At 46.9% G+C, this 24078-nt stretch overlaps 6 protein-coding genes across 6 annotated transcripts; 4 read left to right on the forward strand and 2 right to left on the reverse strand.

Annotated features, from left to right (window-relative positions):
- Positions 1 to 2361: 2361 nt before the first annotated feature.
- On the forward strand, positions 2362 to 7842 carry F5891DRAFT_939385 (glycoside hydrolase family 13 protein; the record flags this gene model as incomplete). Its single annotated transcript, XM_041374221.1, has 14 exons — positions 2362 to 2610; positions 2657 to 2802; positions 2853 to 3439; positions 3490 to 4078; positions 4128 to 4639; positions 4694 to 5100; positions 5152 to 5248; positions 5297 to 5840; positions 5890 to 6357; positions 6414 to 6928; positions 6982 to 7068; positions 7121 to 7443; positions 7503 to 7583; positions 7639 to 7842. The coding sequence occupies 14 exons, from the start codon at positions 2362 to 2364 to the stop codon at positions 7840 to 7842; spliced, it is 4809 nt and encodes a 1602-aa protein (XP_041233117.1).
- Positions 7843 to 8024: 182 nt separating this feature from the next.
- F5891DRAFT_996035 (topoisomerase II-associated protein PAT1) lies at positions 8025 to 11627 on the forward strand. The gene is made up of 10 exons (XM_041378338.1): positions 8025 to 8286; positions 8347 to 8490; positions 8545 to 9539; positions 9590 to 9902; positions 9955 to 10157; positions 10219 to 10370; positions 10417 to 10488; positions 10543 to 10879; positions 10932 to 11044; positions 11098 to 11627. Exons 1-10 carry the CDS (start codon positions 8094 to 8096, stop codon positions 11438 to 11440), a joined length of 2865 nt encoding a protein of 954 aa, XP_041233118.1. The 5' UTR covers positions 8025 to 8093; the 3' UTR covers positions 11441 to 11627.
- A 79-nt stretch (positions 11628 to 11706) lies between these two features.
- Positions 11707 to 14004, reverse strand: F5891DRAFT_939513 (uncharacterized protein; the record flags this gene model as incomplete). Its single annotated transcript, XM_041374231.1, has 3 exons — positions 11707 to 12415; positions 12471 to 12822; positions 12870 to 14004. The coding sequence occupies 3 exons, from the start codon at positions 14002 to 14004 to the stop codon at positions 11707 to 11709; spliced, it is 2196 nt and encodes a 731-aa protein (XP_041233119.1).
- A 288-nt stretch (positions 14005 to 14292) lies between these two features.
- On the forward strand, positions 14293 to 15855 carry F5891DRAFT_996044 (uncharacterized protein). The gene is made up of 5 exons (XM_041378339.1): positions 14293 to 14362; positions 14411 to 14662; positions 14738 to 14930; positions 14985 to 15043; positions 15116 to 15855. The coding sequence occupies exons 1-5, from the start codon at positions 14311 to 14313 to the stop codon at positions 15775 to 15777; spliced, it is 1218 nt and encodes a 405-aa protein (XP_041233120.1). The 5' UTR covers positions 14293 to 14310; the 3' UTR covers positions 15778 to 15855.
- Positions 15856 to 17235: 1380 nt separating this feature from the next.
- F5891DRAFT_996051 (transmembrane protein 6/97) lies at positions 17236 to 18245 on the reverse strand. The gene is made up of 4 exons (XM_041378340.1): positions 18071 to 18245; positions 17833 to 18023; positions 17729 to 17778; positions 17236 to 17669 (listed from the first exon to the last, which is right to left on the reverse strand). The coding sequence occupies exons 1-4, from the start codon at positions 18131 to 18133 to the stop codon at positions 17392 to 17394; spliced, it is 582 nt and encodes a 193-aa protein (XP_041233121.1). The 5' UTR covers positions 18134 to 18245; the 3' UTR covers positions 17236 to 17391.
- F5891DRAFT_996057 (WD40-repeat-containing domain protein) lies at positions 18246 to 20387 on the forward strand. Its single transcript, XM_041378341.1, is given in 9 exon segments — positions 18246 to 18399; positions 18447 to 18614; positions 18663 to 18746; positions 18797 to 19033; positions 19087 to 19413; positions 19426 to 19503; positions 19550 to 19766; positions 19825 to 19882; positions 19933 to 20387. The coding sequence occupies 9 exon segments, from the start codon at positions 18311 to 18313 to the stop codon at positions 20253 to 20255; spliced, it is 1581 nt and encodes a 526-aa protein (XP_041233122.1). The 5' UTR covers positions 18246 to 18310; the 3' UTR covers positions 20256 to 20387.
- The last annotated feature ends 3691 nt before the right edge of the window (positions 20388 to 24078 follow it).

Here is a 24078-nt window from a genome sequence, read left to right on the forward strand (position 1 = left end):
CAAACTTGGAAAATGCCACTGTAGTTGTGATTGAAGTTGTTACCAAGATGACGTATATTGCAAAACCCACCGGCCATGGTAAAGTTGACGAGAACGACAACATCTATTTGAGGACCAGCGGTAACCGGTAATGCCCTGCCCTGCCCTGGTCATGGTTACCAAGGTGGTTGCACACAGGCTCAGCGAGGACCTGTAGGATACAGCGAGCTTCAGTAATACATCATTTTATTCTAATATCGAATATAATATAATATATGTGTGGTGTACCAGGATTCCAGGTTAACAACTTACATTCATCTGTAGAGGAATTTTCAACCACCAGATCCTCCTCCTCTGCAATTGTCTTTGCCGTTGTCGCTGCTTTGATACCATCAATCTCTGCCACGCCCATTAATGCGGGCATCGATCAATGTCCTTCGTCTTGCACGAGTGACGAGCAATGCTGGGAATGCTTTTTCGGGGTTTGCGTGAGTATCAATAGGTTTCCTAGATTCGATACACGACTCACCTGCATGAAAGAACCAATTTCACTGCAAAGTGAGTTGTATTTCTTCTGTCACATCGATGCAGTATGGGACGTGCAAATTGCTAGTGATTGGTCAAGTCAATTAAACGTGCATCAAGTCCAATTATAGAGTTGGCGTGGTTTCGGTTCAACTAGGAATGCATGTCTGTAGATATATATAAGACGTGTTGCTTGAAGGATACAAAAATAATACTATTCTGTTCACGGCGCGGCCTTGTAATGTCAGTAACTCTTGCCCCTGCTGAATATTGAATCACCGAAGACGGGCCTGTACTACGATTATAAGTATATATGCGCACGATGGACCTTATCAAAACACACCTAGGTCCCGAACCGTACAGTTCCCAACTCCAACTTTCGACATTGATCGTTTCAACGACGTCCGACAAGATCTAGATGCGCACTATGTGGACCGAAAAGCTCAGGCTGCGTCACATGATATTTGATAATCGTCCCAGAGGCGAAGTATATGACAAGCGCAGGATCGCCTATAATGATGGTATGCACCTGTAGAATGTATCATAAGTGAAGGTTCATTGGTTCGTTTCGTCTTGGAAGACTCGTGGGTGGTTGTAGCATGTGTGACAAGAATCTTGTCTGCAATCTCAAGAAGGTAAAAGAAAACTGAGAGGCTACCAAAAATAGATCCTGGATGAACATGAAGGAGTGCCCAGACAAGGTTAAGACAAAGGTTTAACGAGACGAGTGAAGGGATTTTCATCTTGGACCTTGAATGCGAACATTGGTAGACTGGTCATTGAAACTAAGAATGGCTCGATCTGATAAATCATGATGTTGGCATCTGCAGTTAATTTGTGTGGACGTGGTGGATGACTGCAATGTTCCAGGTAATGGAACTTTCGTCAATAGTTGAGGTGCGGGAATTGTCTGATCCGATAGCCTTGAGGCATTTAGCGACGTTTGCCATGAGATAGCATTGACCGATCATGGTCCGCAAAGTTTTAGCAGTTTGCAAGCAGAATTAGAAGACAGTTAATCATGTGCACAAGTACCACAGTACTAGTGTTCTACTCAGTTAACTGGCATCAACGTCCTTGGCTTTGTCTTATGTAATTGGGTACATGTACTTACTACTTAAGTATATTCAATTCGATTTTACCAAAATTATCTATCAAAAGCATTCTAGCTCGATTTTGTGATGTGATCAGGCTGATGAGCAGCCTGAAATGTTGGATGGTGATGAAGAATATCGAAATGGGTAGAGGAATCTCAAGAATGGGGACAGAAGCAACCGCACCACACCTCAATGAAGATCCGTCGGGATAAGTTGAAGCGCTTAGCGAACCGTGTACGACTACTGGAACCCTTCGGGTCATTATCCGGATCCGAATGGAGGTTGTTTGATAATTTTAAACCGTGTTATCACACAGCCCTCATCTTCCCCAATACTTTTATGCAGGCCGAACCATTCCAAGTCGGACCAAATTGGAAAGGCTTCCAAGGGGTGTTGCTTACAGAAAGATCAACGATTCAAATCGCTGTGGAGTGGTGTCGATGGTGTAGTACTAGTTGGCATACCTATTGTGCATAGAATGGCTGAAAAAGCTATCATCGTGAGACTAGATGGAATGGTTGGGGCAAATGTTGAAGACGTACGTGAGATACAAAAATGATCCTCTAGAACATGAAGATCTGAGGATTTATCGATTGATATCGTGAGAATTCGTCGCATAACAGGGGAAGTCCCATTTTGGCGGGCCAGTTCTTGACGTCACTACAAGGTATTTGCCATGAAAACATAAAAGGTCTATATCAAGCTCAGCGGCTCCGCTTCACTTATCATTTCCCATTTCCCTACCAACTCACTCAGTGTTATGGCGAAGGCATCGAAGGACATTGATAAAGTGGCACAAAAACAGGTCACATCCTTCCTACAGCTAAAACAGACAGATTCAAGCACATCCCACGCACTCCAAACGCTCGATAACGATGTAGTTACGCCAAAGACTCCAGCAGATGAAGGAAAGCAGTTTTTTCTCGGTGAACGGAGTGCAGATGAGCGGCCGATATCCGTCTACGAGCTAAGATTGGATCCCGATGGTGGGCCTAACAAAGACCGATCTGTGAGTGCTGTCACTGAGCCATCACAATCAAGTTAAAATCATGTAGTATATCCGGCTTCCGCCAGCATATATTCCATATATTTTACGCGTCTCTCTTGACGCAGGAACACCAGCTTCAAAGAATGGCGTATTCAAGACCAATTTCCCTTTGGATGGCGGCGTATTCGAACGAAACAAGTTTGTTGAGCGCAAGTGAGTCTCACGTACGTATTCAAGGCATACCGAGTTTAGACCTTCTATAGGCTTCCCAGTGACTTCTCGAAACCTATTCAAGTGGATTTACCTATCTCTCATGCGGGAGCATTCAAGTATTGGGTCGAGTACGATGGCGAAGTTCCCGGAGAACGTGCCAAAGGGAGAGAAGGTTACTTTAATATAGATCCAATCTTGCGCACCAAAGCGCGATCCCCAATTCTTTCGTCAGACATGAAGCCACTGAGTCCTGCGCAGGGCGGCGCAGTTCTTTCACCGGAGATCGTGTACTTGCCTCTGGACGGCCTGGCTATACTCACCGTTGTTTCGAAATGGATGGGCCCAATTTCAAACTGGCGAGAACATTTCACCGAGGCAGGTGATCGTGGTTATACCATGTTGCATTGGACACCGCTACAGGAACGGGGCTCAAGTGACAGCCCATACTCCATTAAGGACCAGAAACATTATGATCCCTCCATCTTTATGAGCAGCGTTGATCCAGGTACTATCGATACTCAGGTTAAGGAGATTTTGCGTGTGGCGAAAGAGGAATACGGTCTACTAAACCTGACCGATGTCGTGCTAAACCACACTGCTAGCGACAGTCCCTGGCTCATCGACCACCCAGAGGCTGGTGAGTAACAGGAACAAGGTACCGGAAGTCGCAGACTAACACTGTTCCAGGGTACAGTCCGGAAAATACCCCCCATCTGACTTCTGCTTTCGAACTTGATACCGTGATCCTGGAATTTTCTTCGTCTGTTGCATCAAAGGGCCTCCCTACACAAGTTCGATCTGAAGCCGACATTGACGTGCTCATGACTGGCCTGGCTGAATCCATCAAGGCCCATAACATGTGGCAGTACTATGTCCTAGATGTCGAGCGGGAGAAAGAAGTGGTGAAAGATGCAATAAAGAATGGGAAAATTGTACCATGGAGGGGCCCTGACGTTGCTGGAAAATCTGTTGTTGCACTGGCCGAAATTGCTAAGACCTCATCCGTTGTTTCAGGTCTCGGCGAACTGGGTTCGCGCTATGGCGCTCGCTCAGATGGCGAGATGGCAGCAGGACTCCTCAAAGCAGCGTCCGTAAACATCGTAAACGATGCCGATATCCTGGTGGAAATCTGGGATCGCGTGGTTGACGTGATCAATGTCCCCCTCTACGAGGAGTGGGAAAAGGACACGAAGATTGCTCTAGATCACGTGAAGAATCGCCTCAAGTATACTCGGCTGGAGGAGAATGGCCCAAAACTTGGTGAGATTTCAGCGAGGTAAGCAACCGAAAATATATCTCAACTGTACGTGCTAATGTGGGAGCAGCTGTCCTCTTGTAGAGTCATATTTCACTCGTTTGACACCGCCTGGTCCGTTTGACCAGGGGAAATATAGTGTCGCCAATAACGGTTGGATATGGGACGCGGACCCACTTCAGAATTTTGCCCTCCCACCGTCAAAAGCTTACCTCCGGCGCGAGGTCATCGTATGGGGCGATTGTGTGAAGCTTCGATATGGCTCGGGGCCAGCTGACAATCCATGGCTTTGGGAGCATATGATGTCCTACGTAAGGATGCTTGCAGCCACATTCGATGGCTTTCGTATCGATAATTGTCACTCAACACCGGCGCATGTCGGTGTTGCAATGCTCGATGTGGCTCGTATCGTCAATCGAGATCTTTACGTCTGTGCCGAGCTTTTTACGGGCAGCGAGGAGATGGATCTACTATTCGTGCAGAGATTGGGCATCAACAGTCTCGTTAGGGAAGCAGGTAACGCCTGGGATCCCAAGGAGTTCTCGAGAGTCATGTATAGATTCGGCCTTGGAAAACCGCTCGGTGAGTCACACAGGTCATTATGCTGTATAATGGGTGTTGATGTACCCATTATAGGATCTATGGATAATGCATGCTTGACAAACATGGAAGAACTCGATCCTCCCTTCGGAAAAGGTCCAACGCGTCCATGCATCGTCAGCCCTTTGAACGGCTCTGTGCCTCATGCACTCATGTACGATCTCACGCATGACAACGAGTCCTATCTCGACAAACGTTCTGCAGAGCATGCACTGTCCGTCGCTGGCATTGTCACATTTGGTTACTGTGCAATTGCTTCAGTGAAAGGTTTTGATGATCTATATCCGAAGCTAATTAATCTTGTCGAGGAAAAGCGGCAATACGAGCTAACTCGGCTTGGCGAAAATTCGGGCATTGCAAGGGCAAAGAGATTGCTGAATGGCTTGCATCGGGAAATGATTCTTGGTGGATTCGAGGAGGGCCATTACTGGCAAGAGGGTGATGTAATTATACCATTTTGGCTTTCTTTCGTGCAGGTGCTAACAGTCAACAAGTATATCCTCGTTCAGCGGATGCATCCGACCATTCAGAAGGGTTATCTACTCATTGCCCATACTGCATTCTCAAAGGGCTCAAAAGATCGCGGCGTCGGTGCGTGCTACTGTACGATTTACATGACTCACTCTAACCGATTTATAGTAAACACTATAGAGTTGTCTCGTACCAGAGCTCGATTCATATATGGCGCTTCGATCGAATTTTCATCATACGAAACGCCATATGATTCCAACACAATCCGAGGGCTTCCCGGGAAGCTGGTTGAAATTCCCAATGTTGTCGTCCCACAGATATCGCATGATGTTGCGTCGTTCTGCAGGATCACAGTCCCAGACTACTTCCCGCCTGGAAGTATTCTCATTTTTGAAGTTGAAGTTCAGAACCTGGACGATGAGCTGGACACCTTCTGTGCCTCGGATGCGGACAAAGCCTTTGGCAACCTGGACCTTGTTGATTTGAACATTGTATTATATCGCGCTGATGGTGAAGAAAGGGATGCGACCAGCGGCGTGATTGGTGCCTATGATGTCCCAGGTTTTGTTAAGCTAACTTATTGTGGGCTGGAGGGATGGATGCATCCTCTTCGGCACATCATGAAGTCCAATGATCTTGGGCATCCACTTTGCGAAAATTTCAGGCAAGGACTTTGGGCGCTCGACTATATTATTCAAGACTGCAAAAGTGGGTGGTTATCTGCTTATTTGCATCTGGCGTAGCTGATATCTTCTCACCAGGCAAACAGTCCAATTCCCGAAACTTTTGCAGCCCGCGCAGTGGTTTAAAGAACGGATGGAGCGTATCAAGGCCTCTGTTCCTCCTTATTTACGTCCAAAGTACTTCGCCATCCTGATATCCACTGCATACAAAGCCGCTCGCCATACAGCGATCGAACAATGCTCTGAGTTCGTATATACAGGGCATGATTTCACACAGAACCTTGCGATGTGCGCCATTCAGATGCATGGAAGGGTACAGTCCGCATCCCTTGATCCGGCCAAATCTACTCCATCACTGGCAGCAGGACTGCCGCATTTCGGCACAGGATGGGCACGTTGTTGGGGCCGCGACGTCTTCATCTCTTTAAGGGGGTTGTTTTTGACTACGGGCAATTTCGAGGGCGCTAGAAAACATATCCTCGCTTTTGCGTCAACTTTGAAGCACGGATTGATTCCCAATTTATTGGACTCCCTCAGGAAACCACGGTACGAATCAGCAGTCAGTCGTGTGAAACGATTTTCATTGTTTGATGTCTTTGCAGGTACAATTCGAGGGATTCACCATGGTGGATGTTGCAAAATATTCAAGATTATGTGGCCAGCGCACCTGATGGTCTGTCGATCCTGTCGGAGCCAGTGAAGCGTAGATTCCCTGCAGATGATACCTGGGTAGCATGGGACGATCCGCGCGCGTACACATACACGAGCACTCTTGCTGAAATCATCCAAGAAATACTTCAGCGCCACGCAAGTGGAATCGCATTCCGCGAGCATAACGCTGGTCCCAACCTTGACATGCAGATGAAGGATGAAGGATTCGACATAAACATTCGAGTCGACTGGCAAACGGGGTTTATTTGCGGGGGGAACCAGCACAATTGTGGGACTTGGATGGATAAGATGGGAGAATCTGAGAAGGCGGGCACGAAGGGGGTTCCTGGGACACCGAGAGACGGCGCACCGGTCGAGATAACCGGTTTGCTAAAAAGTACGCTGCGATGGCTCGATACACTGTCGAGTATTGGAAGTTTCCCATTCAAGGGTGTTGAAGCGACAAGTGGGATTTCTTTTACCGACTCATTATGTGGCCCACTAACGTGATCTTTGAAGTCAATGGGCAGGATACCTTTGTTTCCTACAAGACCTGGGGAGACCTCATACAGCAGTCCTTCGAAAGATGCTACTATGTTCCCTTGAGTAAGACTAACAGTTATTTCCGTTGTTACACGTCATTCTTATTCTTAAACAGACACCGGCGATGACTCGCGCTATGATGTGGATTCTACTATCATCAATAGAAGGGGCATCTACAAGGATGTGTATGGTTCTGGCCCAGGTCGAGAATGGTCTGATTACCAGTTCAGACCAAATTTCCCGATCGCAATGACTGTAGCGCCAGAGCTATTCCATCCTCAGCATGCCCTGCATGCACTCCGCCTTGCTGACCAGGTTTTACGAAGCCCACTTGGCATGAAAACCTTGGATCCAAGTGACATGCAATATCGGCCTCAATATGACAACTCTAATGACACCACGGACCGGTGTGTTGCAAAGGGACTGAACTATCATAATGTAAGTTTGAGTGATGATTGAGTCATGTTACGTGTCTAAGCGGCGTGCTTGTTCTGAAGGGTCCTGAATGGGGTTGGCCGCTTGGATATTTCCTCCGCGCTTACCTTTACTTCGACACACGATTTGGTGCAGGCAAAGAGGTCAGTACAGAGTTTCATGGGCGGTCACGGTCTGCGAGCTAACAGACATCGACAGGATTCAACTCAGACCCTTCACTATCTTCACAAAATTCTACTCACCCCTAAGCATCACATCCAGACTGACTCTTGGGCTGGCATCCCCGAGCTGACAAATAAGGATGGTCAATATTGTGCCGACTCGTGTAATACCCAAGCCTGGAGCGCCAGCACGTTGCTAGACTTTTTGAAAGAGGTTCATGAAATGGCGTCATGTAAGTGAGCACGAGAATAACACGTTTGTGGTAAATGTAGGAAATATTTGTAGTTGAAAGATGTGCCAATCAAACTTTATTCCATCGTCACATCTGAGAAGCGTTGGAGAAGCACACGAATTTACGTTGAGATTGAATAATTGACTGGCAGCAAGTGGTCTGTGTATGGTCATGTTTGTCGGGGAGATGGCTTGTAAGTCTTGATTCCAACTTTCGCAATCAGATTCATCAGCTCGCTGAGAACTCTTCTCTCTTTCTTATGTCTTTCTTTGGGTTCGAAAGAAGCAATTTAGAACAAGAAAAGAAGAAATTTTTGGAAGGCGGCCTCCAGGAAACCGAGGACCTTGCGGTCTACACCTGGGGTGAAGAGAGCTATGACGGGCTAGGAGATGCACTCCTTGAGGGCGGTGATGAACTGAATGATGAGACCTTTGGAGAGACAGGTGCTGTCGGTGAGATGCAATCGTCATTAGCAAGGGCAAAGGAGTGACAATAATTTCTGCTGCAACCAGGCAAAGATTTCGATTTTACAAGTCAAACACTTCCTACGCCCATTGGAGCTACACGTGGCAGGTTCACTCCTACTGCAGAGCCTTCCAGAGAGCGGACACCTGTGGTTGAACGAACAGAACCTGCGTCGAATTCTCGTGATCGAGGTATGCGGTCAGATACATCCAATCAGTTTCGGTTCTTAACATTCTCCGTTACAGGGCTTTCTCCAGCTCCAAAATCCCTTGAGTCAATATGGGACGACAAATCGCCGTTCTCTATGCTTTCTCGTACTGCGGGTCATCAACGTGTGCCCTCCAATTTGATGAAATCTCCGTTCCCGCCCTCGAGGTCCCCAGCGCTCAATGCATACGTGGACCATCGGCCTCTCAGCCAACAACAGCCCATCTCTCATGGTATCAACCAGACAGGTGTTCGCACTCTGCAGGAGATTGAGGCTGAAATGCGGGCTGCTCAGCAGAAGCGTAAACTGCAGGAAGAGATGCTTCTGCAAGTTCAGCTGCAGCAAGAGTTGCAAAGAGAGGAAGAACTTCGCAGACAAGAAGAGTCACACAGACAAGAAGAGTTTCGCGTTCAAGAACTCGAACGGCAAGACCTGCAGAGGCTTCAACAGGAACATTTGCTTGCAGATCGCATGCGAGCTCGTTTAGAACAAGAACAGCAGCTTCGCTTGCAACAGCAAGTCCGAATGTCCACTCCGCGGGTGGTCCCTCATCTTGCACCTTCCCCTCGCTTCAATCAGCAGCATCAACACCAACAGCAAATACTCCTTCTCCAACAAGAGCAGGAGCGTCAACAACAAGAGCGACTGAAAGATCTTCAAGAGCGCCTCCGTATGGAAGAACTGGAACGGCAGCTTCGCGCGCAGCAACTATCACAGTTGCAGCAGCAACAACCGAATTTGCTTGCGCGCAGGCAGTCTCCTTACGCTGACACACAACGTCGCACGCATTCTCCTGTCATCGACTCTCAGTATGCACTGTTCAATCAGCAAAACATTCAGTATATGCCCCAGAGCATCCAACTGCAACAGAGACTTTTGTCAGAGATGGCACAAGTTGAGTTCATGCGAGATATGCAGGGCATCAGTCAGGCTGAGCAAGAAGCGTTACGGGTTGAGGCCATGCGTAAGATCATGGAAACCGAGCGGATGGAGGAGAGGCGCCGTCGCAAGGCTGCCAAGATAGCACACATGGTGATGCCCGCGAATCCGTTCACTTTCCTCACGCTTATGACGATTTGCAGTCTCGCTACAATGATTTAATGACGCAATCCGACAAGGATTTTATTACTCGTATCCAAGTCTCGCAGCTCGTTACGCAGGATCCCTATGCCGAAGACTTCTACGCTCAGGTTTATGGCGCTATTCTTCGTTCACGATTGGGACTCCAGTCGCAGGATGAGCGCGTGATCAAATTTGGCTCCAGTGGCGGCGTTGGTCTTGGATTAGCACAAAAGGGCAGTGGCAGAAGGCAGAGTGCGATGCAAAAGATGGAAGCGCAGGTTGAACGGATCGTCAACAATGCACGACTTAGGGAGAAGGAAAAGGGATTGCACTGTACGTCTTCCACGAGGCCTTTCTTTTCATCTGACGCTCAGCGTTTCGAAAGCTTTGCACAGTCTCCAGGGCGCTCTTGGTAAAACGTCCGGCCGTAGCTACAAGGCTGCACCGCGACAGCTTCTGCAGGTTGATGCTTCTTCAGCAACTCCTACCATGTCTGGTACCCATCCTCACATATCCAAAGAAGATGGAAACGGTGCCGCGCAAGAGGCTGCGAAACTCGGTCGCGAAGCGCTTGGACAAGCTGCTGGAGTGCGTGCTGATACCTTCATTCTAATGTATCTAATGTGAACTATTTGCGTTTTGTATCTAGAGCGACGGCGTGGTGCGAAAGGACCCGCTCACCCAACGGCAAACACTTGTTGTGTTGGAGGGACTTTATGATCTGGTCCTCAATATCGAGCAACTCAGGCGAGATCAACCTCTAGAAGAGGATGAGGAGGACGGTGAAGCTTTTGTCTCATGGTATTCTTTTTTTTTTTTTTGCGAAACAGCACTGACAATATTTTAGGTCAGCGACATACAATGATCTTGTCGAGCAAATATGGATGAATTTGAAGGTCATGTTACCTCTTGAAACGAGGTGCGTTATAGCACGCTTGGAAACTGTTTCGTTTATGTTGACATACAATTTTAGTGACCCCCATCCATTTGTGTCTCTACTTACCCCGGTTAAGGGGAAAAAAATTCTGCCGCGGCTCAGCCGCCACATTGCGCCTCCTAGGATGCTCACGCTTCTTACGCTTTTGGTCGCCTGCTTCTCTCAGCTTGATGTCGTCAAGCGTGCAGCTATTCTCGACTCACCAGAGGAAACCCCCGAGCGTCAGGATGTGGAGCGACAGACACAAGCCTTTTTGGGCAGTGTTCTGCAGAGTATTTTACCTGTGGTTGCGAAGGCTGAGCTGAGAGTCATTACCGGGCTGCTTGGATTACTCTTGGATCGCACCAACATTGTCGTCTCTGCTCAGACTCGGGTACGAGGGTTTTATTTCATCATACACGGAGTCACTTATCCATCGTACTCAGCCTGGGATTGCCATGTTAACGTTGTTCTTGAGTCGAGTCGAGATAGTTAAACAGGGCATGAGTAGTGCGCAAGAATCCTCAGAAATACCAACGCCTGCGGAAGCTCAACAATGGTATAGAATCTTCCAGTTGCAAAAATAGTCTACTCTAATATGATCGTTCGCAGGCAAACCATGTTTGATCATCTATTTCAACTTTTGATGCCCCATTTCGTGCTCTTGTTTCCCTCGACTCGTCTTGTTACCCAACCCCTCACTGTAGCGGCCCCCCTTCCTCCTACAGACATCCTTGACCAGCCCGTCTGGCAATTCCTTGCTGCGCTTGCACTGCACGCCTCCTCTGACCAACAATCTATTCTTGTCACCAGCCTCCGCGAAAAAGTACTGGATATCGTAACAAGTATCAGCAAGGGCTGGGTAGCAGATGAAGAGGAGCGACAGACGAAACTGGCTAACGTCAACCTCTTCCTCCACGCGCTTGGGCTGGACAGTTCACAGATCTCGGTGTGATTCTAGCTGTGGTTCGGACCTCATCATGTATCACTATCATTGCTCGCGTCATTAGAAAGATAAAATTACTCACGGCTTGTCACTCATTCAAGTAAAATGGGCCCCTCATTTACTTAATTACCTTAGATTGAATCAATTTTTGTCTTTGCCAGTGTATAGTGAAATGTCAAAATCTTTTGAGACTGCACAACTTTTCCAATGGACAAACAACGATAAAGAGTAGTGCGGGCCGCTACGATAAATGCATACCAGTAATTGTTCGACATTCAAGTGAACTCCTCAAGACACATCAGCTCACGAGCGTCGTAAGTCAAAGAGATGGTAGCACTGCAGCCAGTAAGCTCCGTCCGACGCTTGGTGCCTCGTTCCAAGAGTTTTGATGCCAAACAAAGCTTTCCCATGAGATCTAGAACAGGCAAGGAAGATAAGGAAGGAAGTTTCTGCTCTGGCAGGTCAAGCAGACCGAGGAAAAGTGGTAGTGAGGCATTCGTCAACGGCATTAAGGGAAGCATGAACAACGCTTTCTTGCGAAGGTACTCTTCCTCTGGCTGGTCTTTGACATGGGAGCCAATCTCGAGGTGATTAGTCGATAGTGATGTGAAGTTGGCGTAGTTCGGGTATAGCATGACATAGCCACGAAGATAGACGAGCTCAATGAAGTATTTCTTCCACGACTTGACCCACTTGTTGGAGCGGATGTCGGGAATGACATTCTCTTGTATTTTCATAGAGTACTCGGAGAGGCGGATCGAGAGGTAGTCATGAAACTCGCGCCAGTGTTCTGGAAAGTAGACTGCGCCCCAGCTACAGGGTATCTGGGACAAGTATGGGGTGCTAGGGTTCAGGATGCCATCGGTGGTGAAAAGCGCCCTAGCATCGAAGGATCTCCGACCTTCTGGTCTGAGTTCGATCATTTTTTGCTGATAAAGACTGACGCCAAACACAGACGGAGAGATATTTTCGGGTCCACCATATCTCCAGAAAATGTGTTGATCATGGGAAAGCTTGCTAAAATTCGTAGTTAACTTACCGGTATCGCAAGACAGTCATCTTGACCCACGCAAAGAACAAGGGAGACACCTCGATGTCATCCTCGAAAAGTAAGCCATAAGAATCGTTGGAATTTGGGTACCAAGACTCGACGACAGCAGGGAGGAGACCGCCATGTATGACTCTGCGGTGGACAAAGACGTCGCCATGCGGCCATTCGAAATCTTGTATGACCCTCAAGGTTTCGAAGTCGGCAGTCTGCTCCAGATTGATACGCAGTCCGATTCTTTCTCCGAAGTACCGAGCACGGGTCAAGGACGTCAGCAGCCGATGCAAAGAGTGAGGTCTATGATCGGTTATGACGCTAATAGTGATTTCGGGTACATTCCAGTCTGCTCTCGGTTAGATAATAACGATGAGAATGACGCTCGTTACTAACTGCGAAGTTCACGAAGGGTGAGTGAACCGATCCACTCTGAGTGTGGTATGTCAGCTCGAGGCAATCGAATGAACGTGGTTTTACGGTAGGGCTCGTGTAGAAGAACCATCGTGAACGTAGCAGATAAAAAATCCTGAATATCCAAAGCGAAGATAACATCGGGTGAAGCATCCAGAGAATCCAGCCAACTATGCAAGGTCGGAACCGTGTGAGAAAGGGTTGAGCACTGAAGAGCGCAGCCCTCAGAAGAACAATAGATGGTATCGCTCGATGACGCCTGGTACAGCAAGACCGATATAGTATGACCAACCGACTGGAGTCTGCAGACAACAGGCATGAAAGCACGGAGATCTTCTAAATGAGGAACTGCCAGAACGAGATGACCCAAAGCTGATGTCGGCCGTTTTTGCGTGCGACTGTTGTTATCCGCTGATAGAATCCCTGTCTGGTTGTGCTCTATCTGAGTTGTTTCGAGGGATAGAAGGTGAAAGTTTTGTGCGCAACATTGGAGGTTGCTGATATCGGATGGAAGAACCAACCCTCCTATCTTCTCGAGATGAGTCTTCGCAACGTGCACGCCAAAAGCAAGCCAAGGATCAGAATCGGCGAGATGCGAAAAAATGTGAGGGAATAGATAGGTGGGTGCCACGAAGGGAGGGATAAGATATTCGGCAGGCTCGAAATCGCTAGTCGCAAGTATACGACTGAAATTGGCAGGAAATCGGAGGAAGCCATTAGGTCCGACTGGCAGGGTAATGGATAGTGGACTGAGTAAATAGGCCTGCTGTCCACTGCTGAGGCCTCGCAAGCCATGGCTGTCGAGAACAAGAACCCATTCCGTTCTAACTCGAAACACGGCACTTGTAAGTGTACTGTTGTAGAACGAAGAGCTTGTGTAGGGTAACAGTGAGATATTAGGGTGGTCAACGGCGTCATTGTATGACAGGATCTTCTTGAGTAACCGTCGAGCATCTGAAAGGATTGTTTGTGGGCAGACCAAGAAGACTTCTCGAACGGTGTCCGAAGGAACGAGAAACGGGGACAACAAAGCTTCGAGACCTTCAAAAGAATGTGGAAGAACTGGCAGGATAGCTGTCAGAGAGTCATTTTCGATGGGTGATGTAGACAAGTTCATTGGTGTACGCAGAACGTCGTTGACCTTGTCCGACACATCTGATTTAAAATGATTCGGCATCCAGAGCCACAAAACCGCAGCAAACAAGCTCAAGAAGAACAAAGGCTTGGTCCGTGACAGTGGTACCTTGCAAGAAGGCTGCTGTTTGTTAGGTCTTTTGTGTCGAGCCATCATGCCTTTGTAGGATTAGGAAGTTCAAGCTCAGGTTGCAGACTTGCAGTGACTGTGTATGTACTTATATTTGTCATGCTCCAACTTTGGTTAATCATCATTTGGAGCTGACCAATTTCTTCTTCGACATCCATCATGGCTTCAACATCGGACGCAGCGCTGAAGGAAGAAATCGCCCGACTAACAGGTCAGATTACTTTTTTTATTGGGACATTATTTTTCACAAGCCACGCAGGTGCCATCAGTCAACATAAATCGACTCAGCAATCCGTTGAATCCTTCTCAGCCCCCAGGAGCAACGCATATCTTAATCCCAAGTATAAACCGCCAGCATTTTATAGACCTTCCGAATATCAGAAACCAGCAACAAAGTATACCCGCCCGCCTACAAAACCACCCCGTCCACCTCAAGCCTCGTCTACCCATGACGTTGTTATCGATGGCGTGACTTTCGAATCGTCAACCAGATCTCTCGTGCGCAAAGATTGTGAGTTTGTTTTCCTTGTCAGTATCTGGTTACGGGTTAGTTGCATTTTTGTAACCGCGGAATGTTCGATTACAGTGCCAAAGCCTCCATCGGCTCCACTCAAGGCTCCACTTCGGCCGATTCCCCAGCAAGTAGATTTTTCCAGAACAACAACAGGGCACTTGATCCCGACTGGCCGTGCATACAAACCCAAGACTTCGTCCCGCGCTCGTCAGCGTCGGTCAAGAAACCGGAACATGACTCTAGATAACACTCGAGGTTCTCAACAGTCCGTCCACCGATCAAGTTTCTGCTACAGATTCAACCTGATGACATCTACTAGACGCAGAAATAAGCGCATGAAATACCTGGACAAACCCTGCCCCCGCTTCACAACTACAGGTGCGTGACCAGCCTCTTTTTTCACGGTACCTTTGCTAAATCTGTATTCACCCAATACCTGTGCTGCAACAGGTGCCTGCAGCCGCGGTCTGACTTGTATGTACCAGCATGACCCCAACAAGATCGCCATCTGCTGGAACTTTTTGCATGGCAACTGCTCCAGTACGGCTGAAACCTGTAACCTCTCACACGAGCCGACCCCTGAACGGACGCCTCTCTGTGTGCATTTTGCCAACAACGGACGGTGCACTCGAGAAAATTGTCACTTTCCTCACGTCCGTGTGGGACAGCAACGCGGCGTGTGTCGCGACTTCGCAGTACTTGGTTACTGTGCCAAGGGCCTCGACTGCGAGATGCAACATATCAGAGAGTGCCCAGACTTTGCTGAGAAAGGAAGTTGTTCGACAAAAGGATGCAAGCTTCCGCACGTTATTCGTGCCAACCGCAACCGCAAGCCTCCAGTGCCAACAGCCTCATTGACTTCGGATATTGCTGCTGCTACTTCTTCCACTGTCATTCCTGGTTCTGATACTAGTTCTGACGATGTTTTGAGTTCACAGCATGTCGCAGTTGAGGATGCCCGGCTCGGGGATGAGTATATTTCTCTTATGTTCAATGAAAGTGAGGAAGAAAGCGACGATGACGATGACGAAGAAGAAGATGACAATGGCGAGGAAGAGGGCTTAAGCCCCACCGATGAAGTAGATGGTTCAGACGACGGTCTATTAACTTAATCTCATTATTATCTCCTTTCGACAACCTTTCGATGTATATATCACTCCAGCATATGTATACAATTTCTTGATTCTCAATAGCAATCCGTGCAACTTTACAAGATTGAAGAAACATATTCATGCCTCGGAAAGTAAACTGTTCACGCGAGTTGAGGGCAGCCTGAGTATGCAGCTTGCATCATCTAATAGTAACACATGAGCACGGATAGCCGCCGGCTCGTGTTCACCCTTTTGACCTCTTCCATTGTGTTTCACGACACTATCAGCCATGCATGGATACCATCTATGCCTTCCAGCACGCCGTACAACACTGACGCAAGCTCACATCCGGTTACTACTTCTCATTGCTCCTTTTGCGTTCTTTCGTTCCAGTGCTATATGGCGACCACCTGTATTTTTCATGAATTGGTCCCTATCCATAGGTATCATGACAATACTACAATAAAAACTAACGGTTACATCGTTCTACCTGATGGTGATTTCACGGTACACCTCTATATGCAAACGATATTCACTGTCCTCCTGTTACAATATGGGGTTGAGATATATAGAACAAAGTGAAGGAAAGCATGGCGAGATAATCCATGATAATTCATCTATGCCACTGTCAACTCCTGCAGACGACGAACGGTGCTAGGCAGATAGCCAGTTTTGATGCCCAACAATGTGAATGGGGTGACTCACCTCCGTACGGTAGCCGCCGCAGTCGTCGATACTGTCCATGCACCTCCAACGATGATCTTTTTGCCAGAGTTGCAATGCCAGATACTAACAGCGGTATGCTTCATGAATCATGGAGCCCTGTCCTGTGACGAGATGAGAATGGCCAGCACATGTGCACATTAGATCTTTCACTAACCTTACTGCATAAGGTCACCAGGTGCAGGTGTACTGGGCGTGCTGCGTGATTTTCATCTGAAGATCGCAGGTCAACAGATATAATAATCCTAGAGCAAAAAAAATACCTTCTTCACCTGCTTGGTACGCAGGGAGGTGGGTCGCCGAAGCACCATAACACTACAATGAAAACACCTGAGATAACACCTCCTACAACAGAGCAACATATTATACTACGCACATTGCACAGTGCCATATATTCCCGTGACACCAACTTTGCGTGTGCGTTTGGTCTGTGATGTAGGTCATGATCAGTATAAAAACAGGGTTCGGGGTAGCACCACCATATTGAGGAGCAAAGGTTTCGACGAGGGCTTGACAACTTACAAGGGCGAGTAGTATGATACTAGGCTCACGGCGTCACGGGACTACTGGCAATATCTTGAGGTTGGTCGGTTTTGTACGAGCCCTACCTTCTACTTCGTGATTTTGCTCCAATACAGCACTCTATTTTGAGGTGATAGTTTAGCGCTGAAGCTGAAGTCTCACAAGTACTGACTTACCTAGGGTTACAGCTGCTTGCTGCTGCTATAATCATGTCCAATTAGAGGAGTCACAGGTGTGAAATTTTGAAGTTCACCCAAAGTTCACCGCATAACTACTTGTTTAATTTTGTCAAGTGGTATCTCTCATAGAACTATCATGAAACAAAATCATTATTAAGTGGGGCTAAAGGTCTTGGTTCGAAAGGAAACATTAGACTGCATTATGATAACATTATGACGCCTTCTTCTCATCAGCAGCGTCTATCCCTGTGGTGACCAGTTTGGACAGGCGAGAAGCCATATCGATCGTCATTATGAAGGGTATCACGAAGAATGGAATGTAGCTCGATAACAGCAGGGAGCGTTGAAAGGTTGTTACAGAGACTATTTTGTTAGCTATGGTCTGCGCACTGGTTGTAGGCGTCGCCAGCAAGACAGACAGGCATGGTAAAGTCGTGGTGGTGGTAGATGCGGCGTATACAAGGAGAAGCACATATATGGATCGCGAATCTGAATGCTGATTAGACACACATTCACGTTTCAAGGAATACAACTCAGGGATGTCTCACCTCGCCAAAGGCCTCTTGCTCCGAGTATGAAGACAGGAAATTGAAAGAGACTACGTAGACGCAGTTTAAGATAGAGAACAATATTTAGTCAGGGACTCTCATACGCTTCAACTGCAAGGAAGGTCTTGAACCAAACAAAAGGCTTGCTATCTCCCAACAATCCCAAGACGCTTCCGATCAGCGGGTCGTTCGACATTTGGATATATAGTCGTGGAAGAGCACGTATGAAATACGGTATTAACCAAGGAGGATACAGGGCTTGCAGATCAATGAGCAAAGTTGCGGGTATATGGACCTATTTCTGTTAAGTATGTGGGATTTTTGACAACTGATTGGACACACCAAGAAAAAGACGAAGTAGACTAGGTCCAAGGGACGAGAAGCGATTGGAATCGCGGTGCGCATGATTCGCAATAACGACGCCTTCAAAATTAGTTGCAAATAGGAAGAAGTCGAGTCAGAGATGGCTGAAGAAATGTTAACGATTGTTCAATTTGTAACAAGTTGATGGGCCGTCGGTACTCGGATCATCCTACGTACTCGGCCCAGTGATTCAAGCTAGCCCGACAATCATCGATCAACATGTCTCGATACCCTTACACCCGTTTATTTTGGCAATCAGAGCACTCCATCGTTATCGCAGGACCTCACATACAAGTCCTTGACACTAAGTAGCACATTTTTTCTTTTTTGCATTCCGACACTTACTACTTTTCAGCACGGGTGATGTCCTACATTCAACCGGAAAATGTGAGGAAGATCAAATCGCACCAGGTCCCATCCGTTGTGCTGCGTTGAGTGATTGCGGAAAGTACCTCGCAACTTCAGGAGATGATAAGAAGCTCAAGACCTGGCAAGTCGATGATCTAAAACTCCTCAGTTCAAGGTATGTACTTCCAACCCTCCAACCTTCACTGTTCTGAAGGCAGCGCAGAGTGCTGCCGAAGAAGCCAACATATATTAATTTTGCGAATCACAAAGACATACTTGTTGCAGACAAATTCGGTGACATATTCCGGTATGATGTTCGACATCAAACAATATTATGAATAACTTGTTGTGCTCTAGTTATCAGCTGCACCCAAACTCAAATGAATCATCCAGTGGGTGCGAGCGTGACGCTTTGTCATCTCATGAAAATCCCTCTGGCGGGGAACTCATTCTTGGTCACGCTTCCCTCTTGACTACATTTTTGCTGACCGCTGACGGGCAGTACATTGTAACTGCCGATAGAGACGAACACATCAGAGTCAGCTGGTACCCGCAGGGATACACGATTGAGAGTTATTGCCTCGGTCACCAAAAGTGCGAAGCCTTGTGCTCTCTGAGCTCAGAAACGCTAACACCACATGATTCAGATACGTTTCTGCGCTTCATATTCCTTCATTTTCTTCAAGGACACTTATCTCTGGCGGCGGAGATTCCGTGTTAAAAATATGGGATTGGATGAGCGGGAAACTGCTACGTAACATCGATGTCTTTTCTGCCGTTCAACCCTTCATCGCAGTAAAGGCGTCTAAAAAGAAAAGGGAGTGGAAGAATGAAGACGAGGATATAGAGCCAATCGAAGGAAAAAGAGAACGAAGAAAAAATAAAGGTAAACGCAAAGAAAAACGAAGTGGTGACGACGGGGACACGGAAGAAAGCCAAAATTCTGCAACGCCTGAGGGACAACTTGGAGAAGTGTCGACAGAAGAAAGCGAGGTCGTGTTTGTGGTGCACAGGATATCATCAATCCTTTTGCCAGTGCCAAGAATCGTGTTCAGTGTAGTCGGGTAAGTCTTGTATGTCGCATATTGTGCCAGTTAATGATATGGACAGAGCCACTGCTATCTTCTGGTTTCCAATGAACGACGACTCCGAGGCTTGTATACAGCATGAGCCATTTTATAAACCTATCATTGACTTCACCCTGGAAGACGATGGCTCTATCTGGGTTTTACTCGATGCTGATCGATCTTCACAAGGAGGCTGGAGTAGTAAAGGCGAAAGCGATGACTCGAATTTAGTCGAAGTACGACGATGGACACTTGACAATGTTACCTATTTTCTCCCTTACCAAACTGATTGGCTACTCACAGTGCTATTATTAACAGTTCACGGCAAGCGATCCTCTGCCATTGGCTTTGGCGCTTAACTCTCGCACCCTGCCCGGTAAATTTGTATCGTTTCTACTTCAGACTCAATTATGACGGGAATTCTAGCCACCCAAGCTGATCTCAAAGTTCTGGACCTATACTCAGATCTCTTGGCGCTTCCCAAACATTTCGAGGCTGTGGCTGAGGACAGGACCCATGACTTGTCTGAGATGGGTGTCGATGATGTGGCAACTGCAGATAGTGGATCAAATGATGGGGGTATTAGCAAGAGAGAATTAGGGAGGTTAAAGCACAAGCAAGCCCTGCGGCGTTTGCAGGAGGTAGGTCGAGGAGCGAGTCTGGATTTCGAGCCATTACCAACAAACGGTAAGAGAGTAAAGAGTGGTGGAAGAAGGGACACCCTTGCACTAGGCATGGATGGGACATAAACTCCAATTCGGTTCAAGATGGTCCTACGAGTTCGTGTTCAAGTACTAGATGTCCATGGGAGTTCGCGCATTTTTGGCAAAACGTTCATTACTCCACATCGCACAAATAAATAAATAAATTCTTTGACAGTTTGACAGCATGACATCGAAAGTACAACGTCTGCTAGTTTTTTTTCGAAAATAAATGTGTTGAGCCCATCAGGAAAACCCTCCATGCAAATTTAGAGCTATTTAGCAAAATTATGTCAGAAAAAAGGTTTGAGTCTGTTTGGCCAGCGAAATTTCGCAATTTCCACTTGAAATTTCAGTACAGTACAAACAATCCCAAATAGTTGGTATGGTGGATGTTTGGTTACAGTTCGACTTCCCGAGATGCCGGACAGATTTTCAATGTCCGATCGCTGTTTGGTTTGAGGAATATTGTTTCTTCGATTTTATTTAATGTATATTGTATATCCCTAGTTACCTTGCAATTGCTTGACAAAGGTTCCAGACGTTCACGTGACCCGTTCCAGAACGGATCGCCTTATATGGGACGATGGCTGTCACTCCATATGGACCATATCCCACTCAATGCTACCAGCATACAATGGCCCTCCGGGCATCCCAGGACCCTGCTTTGTTTTTTTTTTCCCTCATTATCCTCAAATTCCCTAATACTTGTAATGCTTGACTTGATCTCATAGCTCGCATTTATCACTTTGCCCAACCTCAGATTGGACCATCTTCTTCCTCAACCAGACATCATTCAATACAATTGCACCAGTTCTTGCTTTGGAAATGGAACCGAGTGACAATCATGTTGTTTGTTTGTTGATTTCTGAATGCGGCAAGTACAGCTTACATAATCACATTGGTACATACAGAGGACTTAGACTCATTTACACCTCAGTCCACTACACTATGAGTGTACGGCTGAGGTGAGACACTCTTTATTATACTTTATTCATTAACTGATTTTCCTAGTATACACTCATTTGTTTTAGGTTGGTTATTAAGTCCACTACACTACGAGTGTACGGCTGAGTATACACTCATTTGTTTTAGCCTTCCGTTTGTTCCCATATGTCGCAACTTCGAACAATAGGTTATGAGCCCTGCTTCACATTCAAGCACACAAATAGCCTAGTAGTGACAACTTCCTACACTCTACACAATGTTCAACAATCCATCAATCTTGCAAACCCAATGTTCACAAACACAACTCACTGCCTCATCAGCATCTAGTTCGAAGAAAGTAATTCAAGCTTCAAATCGACTCTATGACATTCCGTCACTAGAGAATGATGGCTCTAACTTTCAGAATTGGAAGTTTCAAGTGAAGAAAGTACTCACAGTGAGGAGACTTTGGGAGCTAGTCACTGGAGTGGAGGTGCAGCTCGATGCCACAGACCCTGATGCACTAAACGAATGGTTAGAGAAAAACGAGGAAGCTCATGCACAGATCACACTCACGCTGAAGGATGAACCACTAAACGGAGTCCTACACACGACGTTGGCATCTGATGCCTGGACAAAATTGTGCGAATAATATGAGAGAAAGGGCAAACAAAGCATAGCCTACCTGATAGGTGAATTGTTTCGAGGAACTCTGTCAGATGAGTCACCCCTAGAATCCCAGCTCAATTCAATGCGACAGAAGGCACAAGTGCTGAACTCACTTGGTCAAGCTCTCGAAGACTCTCTAGTAGCTATTGCTATGGTCATATCACTTCCTCCTTCCTACTCGACTCTCTGAACGATTCTCATGTCAACGAGCGACAAGATCACAATCAAAGGTACTATCAGCCAGATTCTGGTCGAGGAGAAGTCATGTCGAGGTCCAGACTCTCAAAAGGCTCTTGTAGCCAAGACCTCAGACAGGTTGAAAGAGAGTTTGAAAACGGATAAAAAGAAGAAACCTGGCAACTGCAACTATTGCAAGAAGCCAGGCCATTGGGAGAGAGATTGTCACAAGAAACAGGCTGAAAAGGCCAAAGGACCTAGCAAAGCCAACAATGACGACAAGGACAAACCCAAGACTGAATTATCAGCCAAAGTAGCAACCATAGTTGAGAGTGACGCACCAGTGCTACAGTTATTCATCGCACAAGGTCCTAGATGTGAGACAAGATCAGTCGAATGGATTGTTGACTCTGGAGCATCAGCAAGCATGTCCTACCGCAGAGACTGGTTCAAGTCATTCCACACTATACTCCCACCTCAGCGCGTAGTCATAGGAGATGGTCAATCAATTGATGCCACTGGAATAGGCAGCATTGAACTCAAAGTAGACGTCGGAGGAGGAAAAATGTGATGAACAGTACTCCAAGAGGTATACTATGTTCCAGACTTAGATGAAAATCTGTTGTCAGTACCGCATCTAACGAGCAAAGGATTCAGCACATCCTTTAACCAACATACCTGCACCATAACTTGAGATGGAGTAATAGCAGCCTTGGCAACTCGATGACAGTCCTTATATGTCCTAAGAGGACGAACCTGCAACTACGAACGAGCCTACATAGTTGAAGGCTCAAGTCAATTCCTAGATGCTGAAAAGCCAATCATAGCACTCACTGCATGCTTGTATTATCTACCTAGCAGAACATAGTAGAAATCTATTTGTTTACATCTCGCACTCTCACATCTCTTATCTTGCATCATATCATCACTTAAGCTTAGTCTCTCTCATTTTCACATACCTGCACGCACTTTCCCGCGCTTCGCGCAGCATGTGCGCGTGTTCCTGCACTTTCGTGCCTTGCGCACACCTGTGCTTTCTCGTGCTTCGCATTGGTCAACCAGTAGCGCCTTCAGTGCATTTCTCTAGATCCTTGCTGCACTCGCTTCCCCTTTAGGGTTGAACACACTTGTCTTCTCAAGTATAGCAGACTAGGCAATGCACGACCTTACAACACTTATAGATACAGTCTGGAGCCTCGTTTGCGCTTCGCTGTATTGTTGTTTCTACAGCGCATACCACCCTTGATTCAGTAAAGAAACTCTATACGAAGGATATGGTCAGTGGAATGAAGGTTTCAGGGACAACAGCCCATGAAATGAATATGTGCAAAGCCTGCCTCATAGGGAAACAGTCTCGAAAGCCAATCCCAAACGAATTGGAAGTCCAGAACCCTTGAGTACTCCATAGAACATACTCAGATATCTGTGGTCCAATGGAAACCATCTTTGGTTGTCGCTATAACACCACTTAGTAGTGAGAATATTTGGACAGCAAATATATTAGAATGGGACTATGGAAGATAAGGTATGAGTGTTAAGATGTTTGGGTGACAGCGCGTAGCGCTGACCGGTCCCGACTAAAGATCTGCCTAAGAGAGGAGGTGAGCTGCGAATCCCCTGAAGAGTAGGAGTCCGTGACGACACATCGCAGCGAAGCCACAGACACCCACAATGGTAGGAGGAGGGACTCACGAAATCAGCATGTGCTAACTGTTTCTGGGCATTGAAAGATGAATGAACTCTTCATGAAGACTTGGAATGGCTTGCATGTAAGGTGCAAGAATTTGTGCATGTTTTCATAGGTACAGCTGAAAGGCATCACTAGCCCATCTCCTTTTCGTCTTGACGACTTTGAAAGGGATGTTCTGGAGTAAATATTTGAGTGTGGAACCTATATGGATGCCATGTCCTTGTAACAGATCCAGACCTGCTGCTCGTGCTGCCTGGGCTAAGCAGCCGATGAACTTCTGCTTTGTTAGCAGACAATAGCCTTTCTTGAATTGGTAAGCAAATAGAGCTCCTCCGACAGGAGGATCATTGATTTGAAGGTGCTGGATGAGTGCTTGCTCCGGGTCTGAAGGACTGTTTTGTTGAGCGA

This window comes from Suillus fuscotomentosus (assembly GCF_016647785.1).
Source record: "Suillus fuscotomentosus strain FC203 chromosome Unknown F5891scaffold_2, whole genome shotgun sequence".
Classification (NCBI taxonomy): domain Eukaryota; kingdom Fungi; phylum Basidiomycota; class Agaricomycetes; order Boletales; family Suillaceae; genus Suillus; species Suillus fuscotomentosus.